The sequence below is a fragment of the Oxyura jamaicensis genome, chromosome 4 (genome assembly GCF_011077185.1).
Source record: "Oxyura jamaicensis isolate SHBP4307 breed ruddy duck chromosome 4, BPBGC_Ojam_1.0, whole genome shotgun sequence".
NCBI classification, from domain to species: domain Eukaryota; kingdom Metazoa; phylum Chordata; class Aves; order Anseriformes; family Anatidae; genus Oxyura; species Oxyura jamaicensis.
In genome coordinates this window covers 14853806-14869177 of record NC_048896.1, presented here as the reverse complement: position 1 = coordinate 14869177, position 15372 = coordinate 14853806, and the positions used below count along the sequence as shown (strand labels likewise).

The 15372-nt window shown below is 62.5% G+C and overlaps 2 protein-coding genes across 3 annotated transcripts; both read right to left on the bottom strand.

Moving 5' to 3' along the window:
- Positions 1-1931: 1931 nt before the first annotated feature.
- LOC118166173 lies at positions 1932-7361 on the bottom strand. 2 transcript variants are annotated; one of them, XM_035324854.1, is made up of 8 exons: positions 6813-7361; positions 6059-6203; positions 5710-5830; positions 4909-5084; positions 4282-4460; positions 3808-3961; positions 3493-3620; positions 1932-2827 (listed from the first exon to the last, which is right to left on the bottom strand). In XM_035324854.1, the coding sequence occupies exons 2-8, from the start codon at positions 6111-6113 to the stop codon at positions 2057-2059; spliced, it is 1584 nt and encodes a 527-aa protein (XP_035180745.1). In that variant the 5' UTR covers positions 6114-6203; positions 6813-7361; the 3' UTR covers positions 1932-2056. The 2 variants fall into 2 exon arrangements, with proteins under 2 accessions (XP_035180745.1, XP_035180746.1); XM_035324855.1 differs by having other exon boundaries at positions 3493-3617.
- Positions 7362-7449: 88 nt separating this feature from the next.
- Positions 7450-13281, bottom strand: FAAH2 (fatty acid amide hydrolase 2). Its single transcript, XM_035324856.1, has 11 exons — positions 13090-13281; positions 12879-12961; positions 12658-12791; positions 12316-12525; positions 11819-11938; positions 11013-11148; positions 10305-10422; positions 9802-9921; positions 9314-9425; positions 8810-9004; positions 7450-8297 (listed from the first exon to the last, which is right to left on the bottom strand). The coding sequence occupies exons 1-11, from the start codon at positions 13264-13266 to the stop codon at positions 8122-8124; spliced, it is 1581 nt and encodes a 526-aa protein (XP_035180747.1). The 5' UTR covers positions 13267-13281; the 3' UTR covers positions 7450-8121.
- Positions 13282-15372: the final 2091 nt, after the last annotated feature.

The following is a 15372-nucleotide window of genomic DNA, read 5'->3' as shown; positions in this document are numbered from 1 at the left end:
CCTGAGCCCCAACAGCCGGCAAAACGCTGGAGCTGAGTTCGGCTCATTCATCTCAGGAGCTGCCGTCTCCCTCGGCTTTGTTAAGTGCCGGATTCCCCAGGCGGCAGCTGCGAAAGCCCCGCTGGCCCCCGCACAGAAAAAAATTCCCCTCTCCAATCTTTCTGTAGCTGGCAGCTCAGCTCTCTGAGAATTAGTAATAAGAAATACCCTGTGATGGTCCTGAACGGGCTGCTTCTGATAGAGCCGTTCCCAGCTGCGTCCCCCTCATCGCTTTGATCTGGCACCGGCAGCAGTTCAAAACACCAGCGGCACGGGGAGCAGGCCTGTCGGGGGGGGGTGAGCCAGAGATGTTGCAGGCTTCGGCAGCAAATACCCGCGGGCACGACGCCGAGGGGCGCCCTGGGTGTCTCGGGACCCATCTCCACCTCTCCGGGTTCTGGGCTGCAGCCTGGGGCAGGAGCCGGGCTCCGCTCACACCCGCAGCGGGGATGCAGGGATGCGATGCTGCTCACCTGGGGGGGCTTTCCCTGCATGGCCCCCTCCTGCGAAACATTTTAACGCCTGCACAGAGGGAGCAGAGCCTCCGGGCGGGCAGACCAAGCCGCGTGCCGTGGCACCGGGTCTCCACCGCCGCACGTGCGCCCTGCGCTTTCTCACGGTGGCTCCGCACAGCCCCGCACCTGCCGGATGGCGCAAATTCCCCCCCCCTTCTCACATCCACTCAGAAACTCGTGCTGCTGAAATGCCAGAGCGAAATGTCACCAGCGCTCTGCCTTTTTCCACTCTCGCCGTTTCCGTTTCGCAGAGGCTCTTCTGTCGCTTCACCCCCCCCCCCCGGGTTTGGGTGGCTCCGGCTGCGGCGAGCGCCCGGCCTGAGTCACCCGCGGGCTCAGAAAAGGGCTGCCTGGGCAGCAAAAGGAGCCCCGAGGCCGGGGTGCGTGAGCATGGGCAGAGCAGTAGGTCAAACGCACCAAAAAGCCCCAAAGAAAGGTGAAAACAAAAAAAAAGAGAGGGCACGGCGAGGGAGGGTCTGGGGGGGGAACATTTTGCTCGAGGATCTGCAGCTGACGCCACTTTGGCTCCTGCGTCTGCCTCAAAACCTCAGCCCCCCTGCAGTCTGCCTGCTGTGAAGACGGGGGAAAATTCTTCTGACTTGGCTTTTGGGTTTGCTTTCTAAACACCTGAAAATGAAAAAGGCCATCTCACGTGGCCCAGCGTGACAGCAGGTGCTTCGCCCCCCAGCTTTTTTTTTTCCCCCCCGCTCTGTAGTGAAAAAAGAAAGTGAAACCAGCCAAGGAAAATCAGACTCTCTGGTCCCAGCCGAGCCCGAGAGGAGCCCTGGCAAGGCACCACCTAACACACCCGGCCCAGCGACGGGCAAAGATCCCGGCTGACCCCAGGACACCCCTCTGGGGACAGCCCCGGAGAGAAGCAGCCCCTCGTGCCGCCGCTGGGACCTTTGGCCACTTGCTGCGATGACAAGTGACGGAGCAACAGACCCCCCTCCGCTTTCCCTTCGCTCCCAGCCCAGGGAGCAGCACTGGCCATGACACGGCAGAAGAAACCCCCCCGCGATGCCACCGGAGCCAGATGCTCCCCCTGGGCCTTCTGCTCCCCAGCACGGGGCACTGCAGGAGCCCTCCTGCCCCGGTGGGGACGGAGCAGAGCCCCCGTTCCCAAATCCCGGCTGAACCTCACGGGTCCAGGAGCCTGGAGAGGAGGCACGATGAAACCATCCTGCTGAAGAGCCGGCCTTTTTCCCCGTGCTGCAGCAAGGCACAGAGCAGCCGCGGGTGCGATTTCCTCCCCAGGGAAGCCCCCAGGTTTTCCCGGCAGCTTCCCCAGGCCTGGCAGCACGGAAGGGAGCTCCCATAATAAATTAGTGTTAATTAAAAATCAGCCTATCCAGGCGAGGTTAATAATAATAATAATAATAATAATCTCCTCTAATGAAAGAGATGTTTGTGCGTGTGTACACAGAGAGATGCATTAGCACACACACACTTCTGTAGAGGGATAAATAGATAAAGGGGGGGGGGAGGTTCAGCTGTGGCACCTATTCCTCACATTTTGCACCCAAAACCGCTGAGGGATGCTCTGAGGACGTTGCTGCCCCCCCTCCACGGAGCATGTCCATGTGGGACGTGCTGAGGGGCACCGGGGGCACCGGGCAGGGGCTGCCTGGTGCTGTCCGCCCCGTGTCACCCTGCTGCGTGGCACTGTCACCCAGCTGAAGCTTGGTCCTCGAGGGGTGGACAGCACGGGGGGGCTGCCCCTCGTCCTCCTCCTTGCTGGCCAGCAGCCTGACGGAGCTGAGCGGTACCCAGCAGCCTGCCTCGCTCTCCCGCAGCTCCCCGGGGCTGAAGCTGATGGTCTGCAGGGAGGGAGGAAGGCTGATGCCCGCTCCTGGAGCTGGCCACGGGCACTTGGAATAAAGCTGGAGGTGCAGGGGGAGCCACGTCTCGGATGTCCCATAGTCCCCATCTCTTGCGCTGCTGTCAGTGGAAACCGTCGCAGCATCCCCGTCACGTTCTTCCTCCTCCTCCTCCTCCTCCTCCTCCTCCTCCTCCTCCAGCCGCAGCGATGCCCAGGTGCCCAGCGCCTTCCCGGGCTGGCTGCGGGTGCAGGACGTGTCCCATCCCTCGGGGCGGTCGCTCCCAAACCCATTGGGGCAGTAACCACTCGTCTCCTGGGGACGCCTCGCGCTGGGCTGCAGCGGGGCTCCAGGCGCCGCCGGCTCCTTGCCGGCCGGCGGCAGCAGCAGGGCGAGCGCGTCCTCCCGCGGCGCGAGGGCGGGCACCCCCCTGCTGCTCCTGTCCAGAGGGGCCTGGTGGGAAGCAAGCAGCAAAAGCAGGTCAGTCCCGGCTTGCCAAAATCCCGACGGTGAGGGACAGCGGTGCTGCACGACCCACGGTCTGCACAAGTGAGCCCCGTGCGGAAGCCAGCGGGCGCCCAGGCGGAGCAGCTGGCCACCGCCTCCGCACGATGTACGGGGGACTTCTTAGCCTGGCAGGTCGCTTGTGTCCCCAGAGGTGCCCCCCCCAGCGCTGGGAAATGGGATCTGGGGAGATGGGCTGTCCTGGTGAGTGTTTCCAGAGGGCTTTGCCCATAGGAAACGGAGATTTACGGCCCCATTCTGCTGGCTGAGAGTACTTGGGTGAGCCCAGCAGCACTGCAGCCCCGGAAGCCTCTCCAGGCTTTGCCCCGGTGCTGCTCCAAGGGCAGAGCTGCCTTGTCGACGCAGCAAGGGGCTGCATGGCAAAGGCTTCCCGAGGACAGCACCCCCACTCTTCTGTTCCCCTCTTCAAGCCGGTGCAACCGAGCAACGCCAAGGGGTCCCCAGGCAGAGGGCTCCCGCTCCCAGGCGGCTCAGGACCCCCGCTCCAGCGTGACCCACCAGCTTCTTCTCCCGTGGGGCAAGGCTTGAGAGCACTGGGGCGCCCAGAGGGGCTGGGGGAAGGAGATGCTGGGATCCCCGCGGCCGTCACTCACGAGTGTTTTCGGGAGGCGCATCTCCGAGGGCTTCGGGAAGACGTACAGATGGACCAGGCAGAGTCCGGCCACGCTCAGCAGCAGGAAGGTGGCGTTCAGCGCGGCGACGAGGACCCAGGGGAAGCCTGCTGGGACAGTCCCCACGGGTTGAGAGGCGAAGGGACACCAGCTGGCACCCCCAGCAGCTCCCACGACGAGCAGCATCCCCCCGAGATGGGTCCAGCCCCGAGCAGATCAGCCCAGGGCGCGCGACCCGCACCCTGCCGCGTGCCCGCGATGCGGGCGGGCGGGGAGGGGGACACACCGAGCTCTCACCTGCAGGAGCTGCCGGGGTCACCAGGCATTGCTCAGCCTCCCGGCTCCGCTCGGGGGCCGTGCCCACCGCCACCGTGCGGACGCAGTAGCGGCTGCTCGGCTTCAGGTGCCTGAAGGTGCACGGGGCTCCCCTCGCGCTCCGCCGGCAGGGCACCTGCAAGCAGAGGGGACGCGTGGCCGAGGCACCGAGCGTGCCTGTGCAACGACCCCCCCACCCCGTGTTTTCATCCCCAAATTGTTCATTTTTCATTACGCCTGCAAGCCAGCAGAGAAAAGGGACCCCCTTCCACCCCCGGGCTGATTTTGGGGGTGCAAACCATCAGCCGCCCCTTATCAGCTTACCCAGGGGCTGGAGCAACCTGATGGGTGCTGCCGGCTCATTGCCCCGCTGCTCCAGGGAAGCTTCTGCGCGCCCTGTGCCCTTTTGTCCTTGTCCCCCCCCCCCCCCCCCCGTGTCCCCACCCCGCCACGCACTTGCTGGGCGAGCACATCCCCGTCGTAGAGGTGCAGCCAGTACCACAGCTTCAGCAGCACTTTGTTGACTGGCTTGTAGGAGCCCTTCTTGCTTCGGAACGGAGTGAGCGGCGCGGTGACGTTGATGCTGAGGACGTGGCCCTGGAACAGCCAGGACAACCTGGGGGGGCCCACGATTGCTGTAGGGGGAGGAAAAAAAATGAGGAGGGGGAAGCAAAACAAACCTTCAGAACACCTCTAGAAATGTCTCCAGGAATCACGCTTTTCTGACAGAACGGTGCTCCTGCCCTCACCAGCCTGCTGCGACAAACCCCCCTCACCCAGCACCTCTGGCACCCCTGGCTGGGATGAACAAGGGACGCTTTTAGATGTAAAGGGACATCCCCTCCTTCTTTCTACCCCATCTCAACGCCTTCTACAGAAACCCAAGTTCTTGATGGCCTGGGGTGTCCCATCCAGGGTCTTCCTCTCAACTGCATCCCCTCCTCCATCCCCTCTCTCTGCGCCGAGCCCTTCTCCTTGCTCCCACCCTGTTCTTGTGCCCGGGCACCTTTCCCACCTCTCCAAGGACCTCTCTGCCCATCAGCCCCCCAGGGAGAGCAGGGAAGGTGCTCCCCTGGTCCTTACTGTCTCTGTATGGCTGCAGCTCATTGGAATAGACCCATGGGGACAGCTCGCCGTCCCCCGCTGCTCTCACTCTGGCCCAGTAGATATCGTAGATCTCGTCGAAATACAGCTGGCACACCCAGGGCGAGCCGGTGTGGTTCCCCCAGGAGGCATCTGCCCTGGTCCAGTTGGAGGTTCTGCCCACGGAGAAAATGCAGGGAGATGGTGCCAGAAGGAAACCCCCTCCCCTAGCCGTGAAATATCAGAGTGAAGGGGCTGGAGAGCAAGATACAGGCGTGGGCATCACCAGCAGGTCGAGGATGGGGCTGTTCCATGCCGGAGCGAGCCCAGCGGAGGTCCAAAAAGACGACCTGGGAAGGCTCAGCCTCAAAAGGAGGTGGCTTGGGGCAAGAGGACCTTATCAACACGGGCAGACACCCGGTGGAGCGACGCTGGCAGAGCTGGGAGCTTCTCGGTGCTGCCCAGCGGAAGGACAAGAGGCGATGGGCAGGGACTGAAATACAAACCTGCCGCTGGAGCATAGGGAAATAACGACCACCAAAGCACCCCAGACAAAAGAACTGTTTCTAACTGAGGGCGACCAAGAAGGGGAACAGGTTGCCCCGGCAGGCTGTGGAGCCCCCATCCCTGAAGGCGGTCAAAAATGCAAGAGGACACGTCCTGCGGTCACCCTGCCCGAGCAGGGCTTGGGCGAGCTGGTCTCTGCATTTCTGTTATTATGGGATATTTACTTTGGGAAAGCAGTCCTCGGGGTCCTGGGGTGCACCCCGCTGGGGTGCCGAGCCCGTGCAGACCACCTACCGCCTCTTCCACTCCACCTGGTACGCGGCCTCGCCAGGGGTGCGCGGGTCCGGCTCCCACCGCAGCTGCACGTGGAAGTTCTGAGCCTCCAGCCTCACGTCCTGGGGTGGGAACGGCACGCCTGGGGGGAGCGGGGGGGCGTGAGGCTCTGCCACCCTGCTCTGCATATCCCTGCACGTACGTGCCCCGTCCTCCTTGGCCACGTTGCGTGGGTCCCCCCACTTTGCCCAGGTGCCCCCTGCACCCAACCTCCCCGCCGGTGCGTTTTGTTTTTGCCTAAGAGCTCTCCCCGTGGTTTTTCCCACCCGTGGGGCCACTTCGTGGTGCCACTGCCCGGTGCTGGACTCACCCTGAAGCAGGGTGCAGCCAGCCAGGGACAGCAGCAGGCTCAGCGCAGGGCTCATCCCGTGTCCATCTGCTCTACATGGCCACGCCGCGTCCCACCGCGCGCTCGAGCACTTTGGCCACCCGTGGCCGCGACGGGCAGCCAGAACCTGGGATTACAGAAAACAGGCGTTTTTTTTCCCCCCCCCCAGTAGCTGCTGCAAGCTCACCTTGCCCGCAGAGGCTGCACGCCGAGGTGTGGGCATCGTGGCACAGGGCGCCACCTCTGCAGCCTGCTGGGGACCCTGCGCCGTGGCATCGGCACCACGACGGGGGCTGCGGTGGCGAGGGGCCGCATGGGGACAGCTTGCCACCCCTTGCTCCACCGTGCTGCCGCGACCTCCTGCTGCAGCTGCCTCGGTCTGCTCTCACAGCACGCCTGGCTGCTGTCGGAAGCCCAGGGGAGGCAGGCGCCGGAGCTGCCAGGATATGGGTGTGTTGGGGACGGCACGCAGACCGGCACGACCGGTGGCACCGGTGCTGTGACCCCGGGGACGAGGAGGATGCCATGCATGCCTGCTCCCGGGCTGGGTGAAACAAGGTGCCCCCAGCCATCGAAAAGCTCCGAAACCCACCGAGAGGAGCAGCATTTAAGCCCAGCAGCGTTTGCTCTCTAAGCCCCTGGTTTTTTCAGCTGCCCCACGTGGAGGTGGCTCCACGCAGCCCTCTTCGCCCAGCTTCCCCCGTCACCACACCGGAGCCCCGCGGGTTCTCCCTACCTTCGGCCACGCAGCTGCCCCTTCGCGCCCTGCCGTGGTGGGAATGCCTTGCGGCAAACAGCTTTGGAGTCCAAGCCCAGGTCTGTCCAGCTCCAAAACCCCACGTTAGCCTATGAGATGCTCTGAGCTTCCTCTGGAAACATCTCCAGACGTTTGCCCACCGTTTCGGCCACCTGGTCGCAGGGGACAGCTCACCGGTTGCATCCTCCGTGCCCAACCCAGCTGCACTTGGAGGCTGACGGAGACGTCCCACGGCACAACACGTGACGTTGCTTTGGTGGTTCGTGGTTTTTTTTTTTTTTTTACCCCTGGGTCAGGTTTCTTCTCTCTTCTCTTCCTTCCTCCTTCACTCAGATACCTTGCAGCGGGCTCCAGCAGGCTCTCAGCTGGCTCAGCAGTGCCCTCTGCAAGCTGTTCCCCAAACCAGCGCCTCCCTGGGTTTGAAGCCTTCGAGCATCACCCAGTGCAGGCGCTGCTGGTTGGCACCCGACACCCTCCCAACAGCAGGACCCCAGGGAGCAGGGGGACAAGCACCAGGCCGATGCTCTGCAACAGCTGCAGCCCAAGGTGGGCTCCTTGGGGACAAGGCTGTCACCAACAGCACGCCGGCAGGGCGGCAGGGACAAGGACACGCAGGCACTGGGCAGACAAACTCTTTAATGTTATCCTCATTGAGAACATGTCGCACTAATTGCCCCCCAGCCCCCGGCCCAAATTTCTGCACGTGTCACTCATGGGGGACAGCAAGGCAGCGGGCACCTTGGAGGGCAGGAGCACGGGACGCCGATCAGGCTGGGTGATCCCCAGAAGCTGTGGGCAGGAGATGCGTTAGCCATCTCAGCACACAGAGAGCTGCAGTCAAATAGCTCTTCAGTGCTGTCAAAGGCTCACGAGAGCAAACATTTGGCCCTTCTGTGTGCAGCCACCGCCAGCATCACCTCCAGCATCGCCTCCTGCTTTGCTTCGCCGGCCGGGGGACGCCCTGCAGCACATCACGGAGGCTGCAGGGACCAGGATGCCTCTGGGGCACCCACGAGCAGCCCAAGCCATAGGCAGGGAGAGGCCAAGGAGAATGAAGACAGTTTTGCAGCGCCCATGCCCTATCCAGCCTCCTCTCCCTCGCCTTCATGCAGCGTCTTCCAAGCAGCAGGCACTACGGAGGGACGGGCACCCCCACGCCCAGGAGGACACGGGCTGGACGTGGGCAGGATGCTCCAAGCGCGGAGGCAGAAGGCAGTGGTGGGACATCAGCGCCTGCCGCTGCCTTTCCCAGCGTGGCCGCCTCTGTCCCTGCCTCCCGGAGGCCAGGCTAAGCTTTGCCAGGCAGCACCCATCCTCCAAAGGCCTCCTCCAGGTACCGGGCCACCGCCAGCGTCAGGTGGTCGTTGTAGGAGGCTGCCACCAGCTGGATGCCCAGCGGCAAGCCCTCGCTGCTCAAGCCCAGCGGGCACTGCGTGACGGGCAAGCCCAGAACGTTGAAGATGGCTGGAAGAGAGAAGATCGCATCAGAGCTCTCCCCCAGCTGACTCGGGGGCCAGTATCTCGCACGGATCAGCTCCACCGAGCTAGGTGACCGCCAGGCAGTGCACGATGACGAGGGGACATCGCCGGCCAGAGGCTGCCGGCATCACAGTGGTGACCCACAAGCGATGCCACCCTTGGGTGGCACTTGCTGTCAGGTGCCAAGATCTGCTTCAGGCACCATCCCTACGCTGCTCCAAAGCCAGACAGCATTGCACCGTGGAGCTGGTAACGAGGAGCTCAAGATGCAGAAGAGCCACACGGGGAGCTCCAAGCTGCACCCCGAGACGTGCAGCAGCTCTGGGGCGGCTGCTAAAGCACGCTGCCAGCTGTATCACGTCGAGCACGTCCCTCTGGGCCAGGGTGCACGAACGCCAAGTGCTGACGTGGCGTTCTGGAGCAGGGGGCACCCCTCTGATAACCCTGCTGTTAGCGCTGGAGGTTCCGGGGCGGGGGGGGGAGCTGCAGCTGCTCACCTGTGTAGGCGAAGTTGAAGGGCATGCACAGCGGGGAGTGGTGCCGCGGAGCTACGGTGGGGTGGGATGGGTAGAGGAGCACTCCGTCCGGCCCCAGCAAGGTCTCCATCTCAGCCTGCAGGCTCTTCCCCATGCTCACCAGCTTGGCGTTAGCGCCAGGGTTGATTGTCACCAGCTTCTCCGTCAGCCCCAGGGCTACAGGGCAAGGGTACAAACAGGAATGAAGCGTTAAAGTGGAGCGAACGGGACCGTGGGCTACAGCAGGCTGGGAGGCACGCTGTGAAGCCATATCCAACACTGTCCACCAAGAACAGGTGGAGGAGACACTCCCCACATTTGGTGGGGGAACGTCTTTCGGTATGCCCACTGCTTCGAGGGTCGAGCAGAGCAACCTCGGCACTCATCAGGCAGCAGCACGACGCTGCTAACGAGGGTTCCCCGTCATCCCCCGGTACCTGCTGCCAAGACAGCAGCACCTCCACGCGCCGCGGGGCTTGCGCTTACCGATGGCTGGGAGGGTGTGAGAAGACATCCCCACCAGCCACTTCATCAGCTCCCACATCGGCCACACCGGCTTCCCGTGATCCCCGAGCAGGTCCGTGAAGTGCTGAGCATCCTGCAAGCACACACACACACACACACCCCTCCTGCAGCAACAGCGCGCCACAAGGCTCCCATTTTTTGTTCCAGGGATCAGCACCGTGGCATTTTGCATCTGCGGGGCGGCAGATGATGCTCGGAGAGACGACGGCACGCCGCTAACCGCCGCCTCAGTCCTGGGATGCTAACGCGTATTAATCCCAGTTTGCAGCAGGGCCTGAGGTGCACAGCACGGAGGGGAGACCTGTGTGGCTTTGGAAGGAGGTGGGAGGAGCACAGAAAGCTTCTGAGCAGGTCTGGGAAGTCAGTAACTCTCCCCGGTTGGCCCCAGAGGGCTGACCCTCCTCTCCTCACGCAGAACGTGTGCCTTTGGCCCGTGCTATCTCACCCACCTGCCCGTCGCCGTCCTTGGAAGACATCATGGCCGACCAGATCTGGAAGGAATACTTCATCTTGTGGACGGACACGCGCTGAACCTGCACCCCCAGGTCGCGTTCGATGTACTCCACCACCTGGTGGGGACAGGGGGAAGGGTTTGATTCTACGACGACACAATATGCTGCCGTAAACCCGTGGGAATGAGGGAGAGGGAGGAGGTCCGTGGGACAGAGAGCCCATGGAGCAGCTTCTTTTGCTACCACACAGGGCCCCTGGCAGCTCCTCTCTGCACCGAGCAGGGGGAAACCACCCTGGGGCTCCCCCCAGCAACCCTGGAAGGTCTCCATGGTGTAAAGAGGAGAGGTTAAGGAAGCAAAATAGAGCCGTTGCAATGGAAATTGCACCAAAAGCCCTGGATACCCCGGTACAAACACCAGCGCAAGGCCGCCTGCAGCCACTCACAACATTTCCACTGTAATGCAGAACAAAAGTATCTTCTCCCGTCCTTCCTTCCTACCTTCTTCTGGGCCTGCAGAATCTCCTTGTCCACAGGCGACACAAAAACGGAGCCGCCGTCGTGATCCATGCAGAGAAACCTGATTTTCTCCAGCGACACCTTTTCGTTCAGCTTCAGCCTGCAAAGGGAACGACGCTGCTTGCAAATCCGTGCCCGGCTCCTTCCCTGCTCCAGAGCTGCTCACAGGCTTGGAAACATCCTCAGGACACCCTGCTCTGGGTCAGTGTGGGAAGGAAGGTCCCTCAAGACCCACGGACACCCCGAAACTGCCCGTTCCCCATCTGCTTGCCCATCCCAACGGCCCTGTGCTCTGCTGGCTTTGCATGTTTATTGCTGCTGCAGCAGACAGAAAAACCTTTGTCCCTCGAGGTGCACCCTGTAGGGACAGATCCCGCCTGAGGCTGAGGTCAGGACTGGAGCTTTGCAGGTAGAAATGAAAGCAGGAATGGAGCACGCTGCCACGTGAAACACCGTGAGCCTGCAGAGGCCGCGGCAAGCAGCAGGACCTGCCCTGCCTGCACCTTGCTCCGTGCTGCTGCGTGCGCACTAAACGCTGCTTGGGTGCGAGAGCAGCAACCCAGTGGTAGTAGGGGTGGAAAACCAGTTCTGCAGCGGCAGGAAAAAGCAGGCGTAACACAGAAAAGGCCAGCTCCACCGGGGAAGCAGCTGGGACCAGCTCAGCAGCGTGAGGCACCAAGAGCAACCTACTTGTGGACTCCAGGACCAGCCATGACCCGCAGCATCGGCTCCAGGTCCTCGGCGTAGCGGCACATGGGCCCGGTGCAGAGGAAGCTGGTCCGCACCCCCTGCGCGATGGGGAACTGCCCGTCATTGGGGACCACTCCTGCAAGCAGGGAGAGGCGTCGCTCGCCACGAGCCACGTCCCCAGCACCACCAGTGCAGGATGGGGCGAGCCCCGCAGCACCACGGTCTCCCGCCGCAGCTCAGGGGTTGCACGTAAAGTGTCTGCACGGCTGCCCTGGGAGCTTGCAGCGGTGCCCTGGGTACCGCATTCCTGCTCCAGGGATTTGTGACGGTGCCCTGGGGATTGTCTGCCTGCTGCAGGTATTTGCACAGGTGCCCTGGAGTTTGCACTGGTGCTCCAGGAATTTCCGGTGGTGTTCCTCGGAGCGTTCGCAACCCCAGGCAACGTGCACAAGTGGGAAAAGCAGCCGGCTGGCACAGCCAAGCACCCCGCCAGGCTGAAAACCACCCCTGACGCTGCCTGAAAGCACCCTGTGTCCTGGCTGTCAGGGAAACACCCGAGCAGCATATACCGGTGCTGGGAAAACATCCCACGCTGGGGATGCAATACCTGTCACAAGACACCTCCCGCCTCCCATGCACTTGACATCCTGCCATCAGTTTCCCGTTGCGGCGCTCACGCAGCGGGCTTGCCCCGTGCAAGAATTTGCTTGTCGGTGCGCGGCAGCCCCACGGTGGCAAAACTGGAGGCAAGCAGAGCTTCCTCCCACAGCCCTCCTCCTCCGTGCATTTCACCTGCAGAGCTTCACCTGTGGTGGGTTTATGGCCAAAGACGCCGTTGAAGAAAGCCGGCATCCGGATGCTGCCGCCGATGTCGGAGCCCACACCTATCACCGAGCAGGCGGCTGCAAGGACACCGCCCTCCCCGCCTGCACAGGAGAAAATATAGCAAAACCGGTGGTTTATAGTGCAGAACAAGCAGAAGCATCCTGCAGCAGTCACTTCCCCTTGTGTGCACGCAGGGTGGGAGCCACTTCTGCAATGTCTGGGAAAACAGGCCAAGGGGATTTTTGCTTGCTTAAACGCCACATCTGCACTGCTCTTTGTACCCACAGCAAGATGAAGCAGTGCCAAGGGGGACACCCAGGAGGTGTGAAGATGCTGGTGCTGCAAATCACCTCCTGCACTGCCCCGGACAATGCCTGCAAGCTGCGCAGGAGCCCAGCAGGGGGTTAAAGCAGCGTGCAGTGGGAGCAATTTCCTTCTTGCATTTTGACACCCCTTCCTCCCGGAGCGGCGTGCTCACCTGAGCTGCCCCCTGCGATCCTCTGCAGGTCGTAGGGGTTGTTGGTCCGGCCATAGACCCTGTTGCTGGACTCGAACCACATGCACAGCTCGCTGCAGTTGGTCACCCCCAGCGGGATGGCGCCGGCTTGCTTCAGCCGTGACACCACGGTGGCATCGGAGGTGGCGATGACGTCGCGGCGGTTGACCAGGCCGGAGCTGTTGGGCATCCCTGCAAGGGAAGGGTCAGCAAAGGGGAGGCAGGCGGGGAGAGGGACGCCGCTTCCCCCTCGAGCTCCCTACCGCGGCCACCCGCCACCCGAGGCGCTGCCTGCCGCTGCCAGAGGCGCAGGGGCGAACCCACCGTGCAACGAGAAGGCCTCCTTGACGGTGATGGGGACCCCCAGGAAGGGGAACTTCTCCTCCAGGTATTCGTCGCCGGGGGCCTCTGCCAGCAGCTTGTCCACCTGCCGGGCTTCCTGCAGGGCCTCCTCAAACCTGCGCGGAACCCAGGGGAGAGGCAGCTCGGGTGGTGGTGGGGGGGGGACGAGGGGGACGAGGGGGACGAGGGAGCCCCCATGCTACCTGTCCTTGACGACGGCGTTGATCAGCGGGTTCACCTCCCTGATCCTCTCGATGTAGGCCTCCACCACCTCCACGCACGTCACCTGGGGGAGTGGTTGGGGGGGGGGGGGGAGGAAGGTGCTCAGCGACGAGGGGTGCCCCCCTCCCCCCCCCCCCCCCCCCCCCCCCCTTATCCCCCCCCCCCGACCCCCCAGCACCCCTGGGTGCCCACCTGCCGCTGCCGGAGCCTCTTGGCCAGCTGCCGGGCGGGCAGCAGCAGCAGCGAGCGGCGCGGTGGGGGCACGGCGCGGGGCGACGCGGGGGCCGCCAGCCCCAGCAGCGCCAGGCAGGCGCGGGACAGCAGCCGCAGCAGCAGCGCCAGGCACCGCTCGGCGCGCGACAGCGCCATGGCCGCTCCCAGTGCTCCCAGTGCTCCCAGTGCTCCCAGTACGGCCGGGGGCGGGCGGGGAAGCGACGTCAGCGGCGCCGCGGCGGAAGGAGGGCGCGGTTGCCGCGGTAACGGCTCGGGGCGCTGCGGAGGCGGCGTAAGGCGCGCAACCGGCGTAGGGAGCCGGGCTGGAAGCCCCCCAGGCAAAATGGCCGCCGGGGGTTGGGGTGGTCGGGGGGGAAGGGGGAAGGGGGTGGGGGGTGTCCGCGCCCTGAGGGCCCCACTCAGGGGTTTGGCTTTCGGGGTCGTCGCCTCCGGCCTCGGGGAACAAACAAACAAGCGAAACAGGCTAAAGGCAGCGCCCCGACCCGTCGCAGCTCCCCCCCGCCGCCGCCGCGGGGGTCGCGTCCCCCCCTCCGCAGAACCCCGTGGGGCTGAGGGGGTTTGGCCGTTGTGAAAGCCTGTTACGGCCGCGAAGTCAACCTGTCAGCGCTGGTGGCAGGAACTTGGGAGAATCACAGCACCACGGAACATCCCGAGCTTGGAAGGGACCCGCAGGGATCGTCGAGTGCAGCTCCTGGTCCGTGCACGCCCCGCGAGGATGCCACAGCAACCTCTGACCGGTGGAAACAGGCCTAGCACCAAAGCCGAGTCATCTCCACAGTGTTTTTTTTTAATACAGCTGTTATCAAAAGAGATTGTTTTCCCTGTAAAAGGCGGGGGAGTCCCTCAGCCCCGCATGGAGATGGGGCGTTTTTGTCCCCCGGTGCTTTTAATAACCCAATCTCTTTTTTTTTTCCCTGCCCTGACCGTGCGCTGGCACGGGTCCCCCGCCGCGCTCCGTGTCCCCCAGCGGGTTGCCGTGTGTGCCTCCGGCAGTGCAACAGCAGGGAACCACTCCGTGTTCCCTGACATTGCTGAAACACCTGCGCAGGTGGCCTTATCTAGGTCCTCATGTAGTCTTTGCACTTTCCCCTGCAATATCTAAGCACCTACACGCCCTCGGATTACGACAGGGGCAGATTAGAAAGGTTTCCTCGTGTCTGCATCTCTGTGTAATCGTGGCTTAGCAAAGCCCCAAAGCCACCTGCTCAGAAGAAGCAGTAAGCCAGGACTTGTTAAAACTTGGCCCGTGAAATCTGGCAGCAGCAGCACCTTCATGTTGCTAGCAGTGAGAAGGCATCTTCAGATCTCCGGGGAGCTTGGGGCAGTCCCACAGGCTTCTTCTGCCAGAGCGAGAGCACTGACTTCCATCCTCAGGAAGGAGACGGAGAGAATGCCCCTCCTGATCACCGTCCCAGTGCTGCTCTTGTCATTTTTCTGGCAAATTTGCCGTTGTTCCCCCTCAAGTCCTGCCCAAATGTTGGCAGAGAGGGGTAGGAGCAAAATCTCTTCTGCCCAAGGTCTCTGCTCCCTTTGCTGCTCTTCCCTAGGCAGCCCAGCTTTGGCGTCGCTTGCTGTGCAAAGTGTCTCCCTTCATCTTCGTCATCTTCAAGAACAGCTTTGAAATTCATACCCGGTCAGCCGATGTGCACTTGGCACCAGTGCCCCGCGTCCCCGCTGATCACGCTGTGTGCCAGTGCTGCCCCAGATCGCTGCTACTGCTGCTTCTCGCTAGGACGAGCCAGTGAGCTTTCTGGGAGCAAAGCCAAAAGAGCAGCGACCATAATTCATGGTATCCCAGAGGAACTTCGTTTCCATGAAAAAATGGAAAAATGAGATAGAAGGTGCTCTAGAAATAAAGTACCAGGATGCCTAAGATCAAAATTAAGACTGCTTTTCAATGGCCATAATCGACCCAACAAGCAAGCAACACCCCATAAGCCAGTTAAGTCCAATCTGATTAAAAAACAAGCAGCCAAGAGCAAGGAGGTTGGAAATAAGCAGCAAAGCTCACACATCCAAAGCTGTCCCCCAGCTAGGGAGAAGAAAAGCATGGTTGCATCCCTGAGACTGAGGCCTGTCATCATCTCCAGACATTTCATTATTAGCAAAGGCTTAAAAAGACAAGAGCGATTGGCGAGAACGTGTGGAAAGCTGGAGTGGTTCTGCTAGTTGCATGTTTAGATGTTGTAACACTAATTGGCCAAGAAACCACGCAGTAGGCTCAGCACCAGGGCTCGGGGC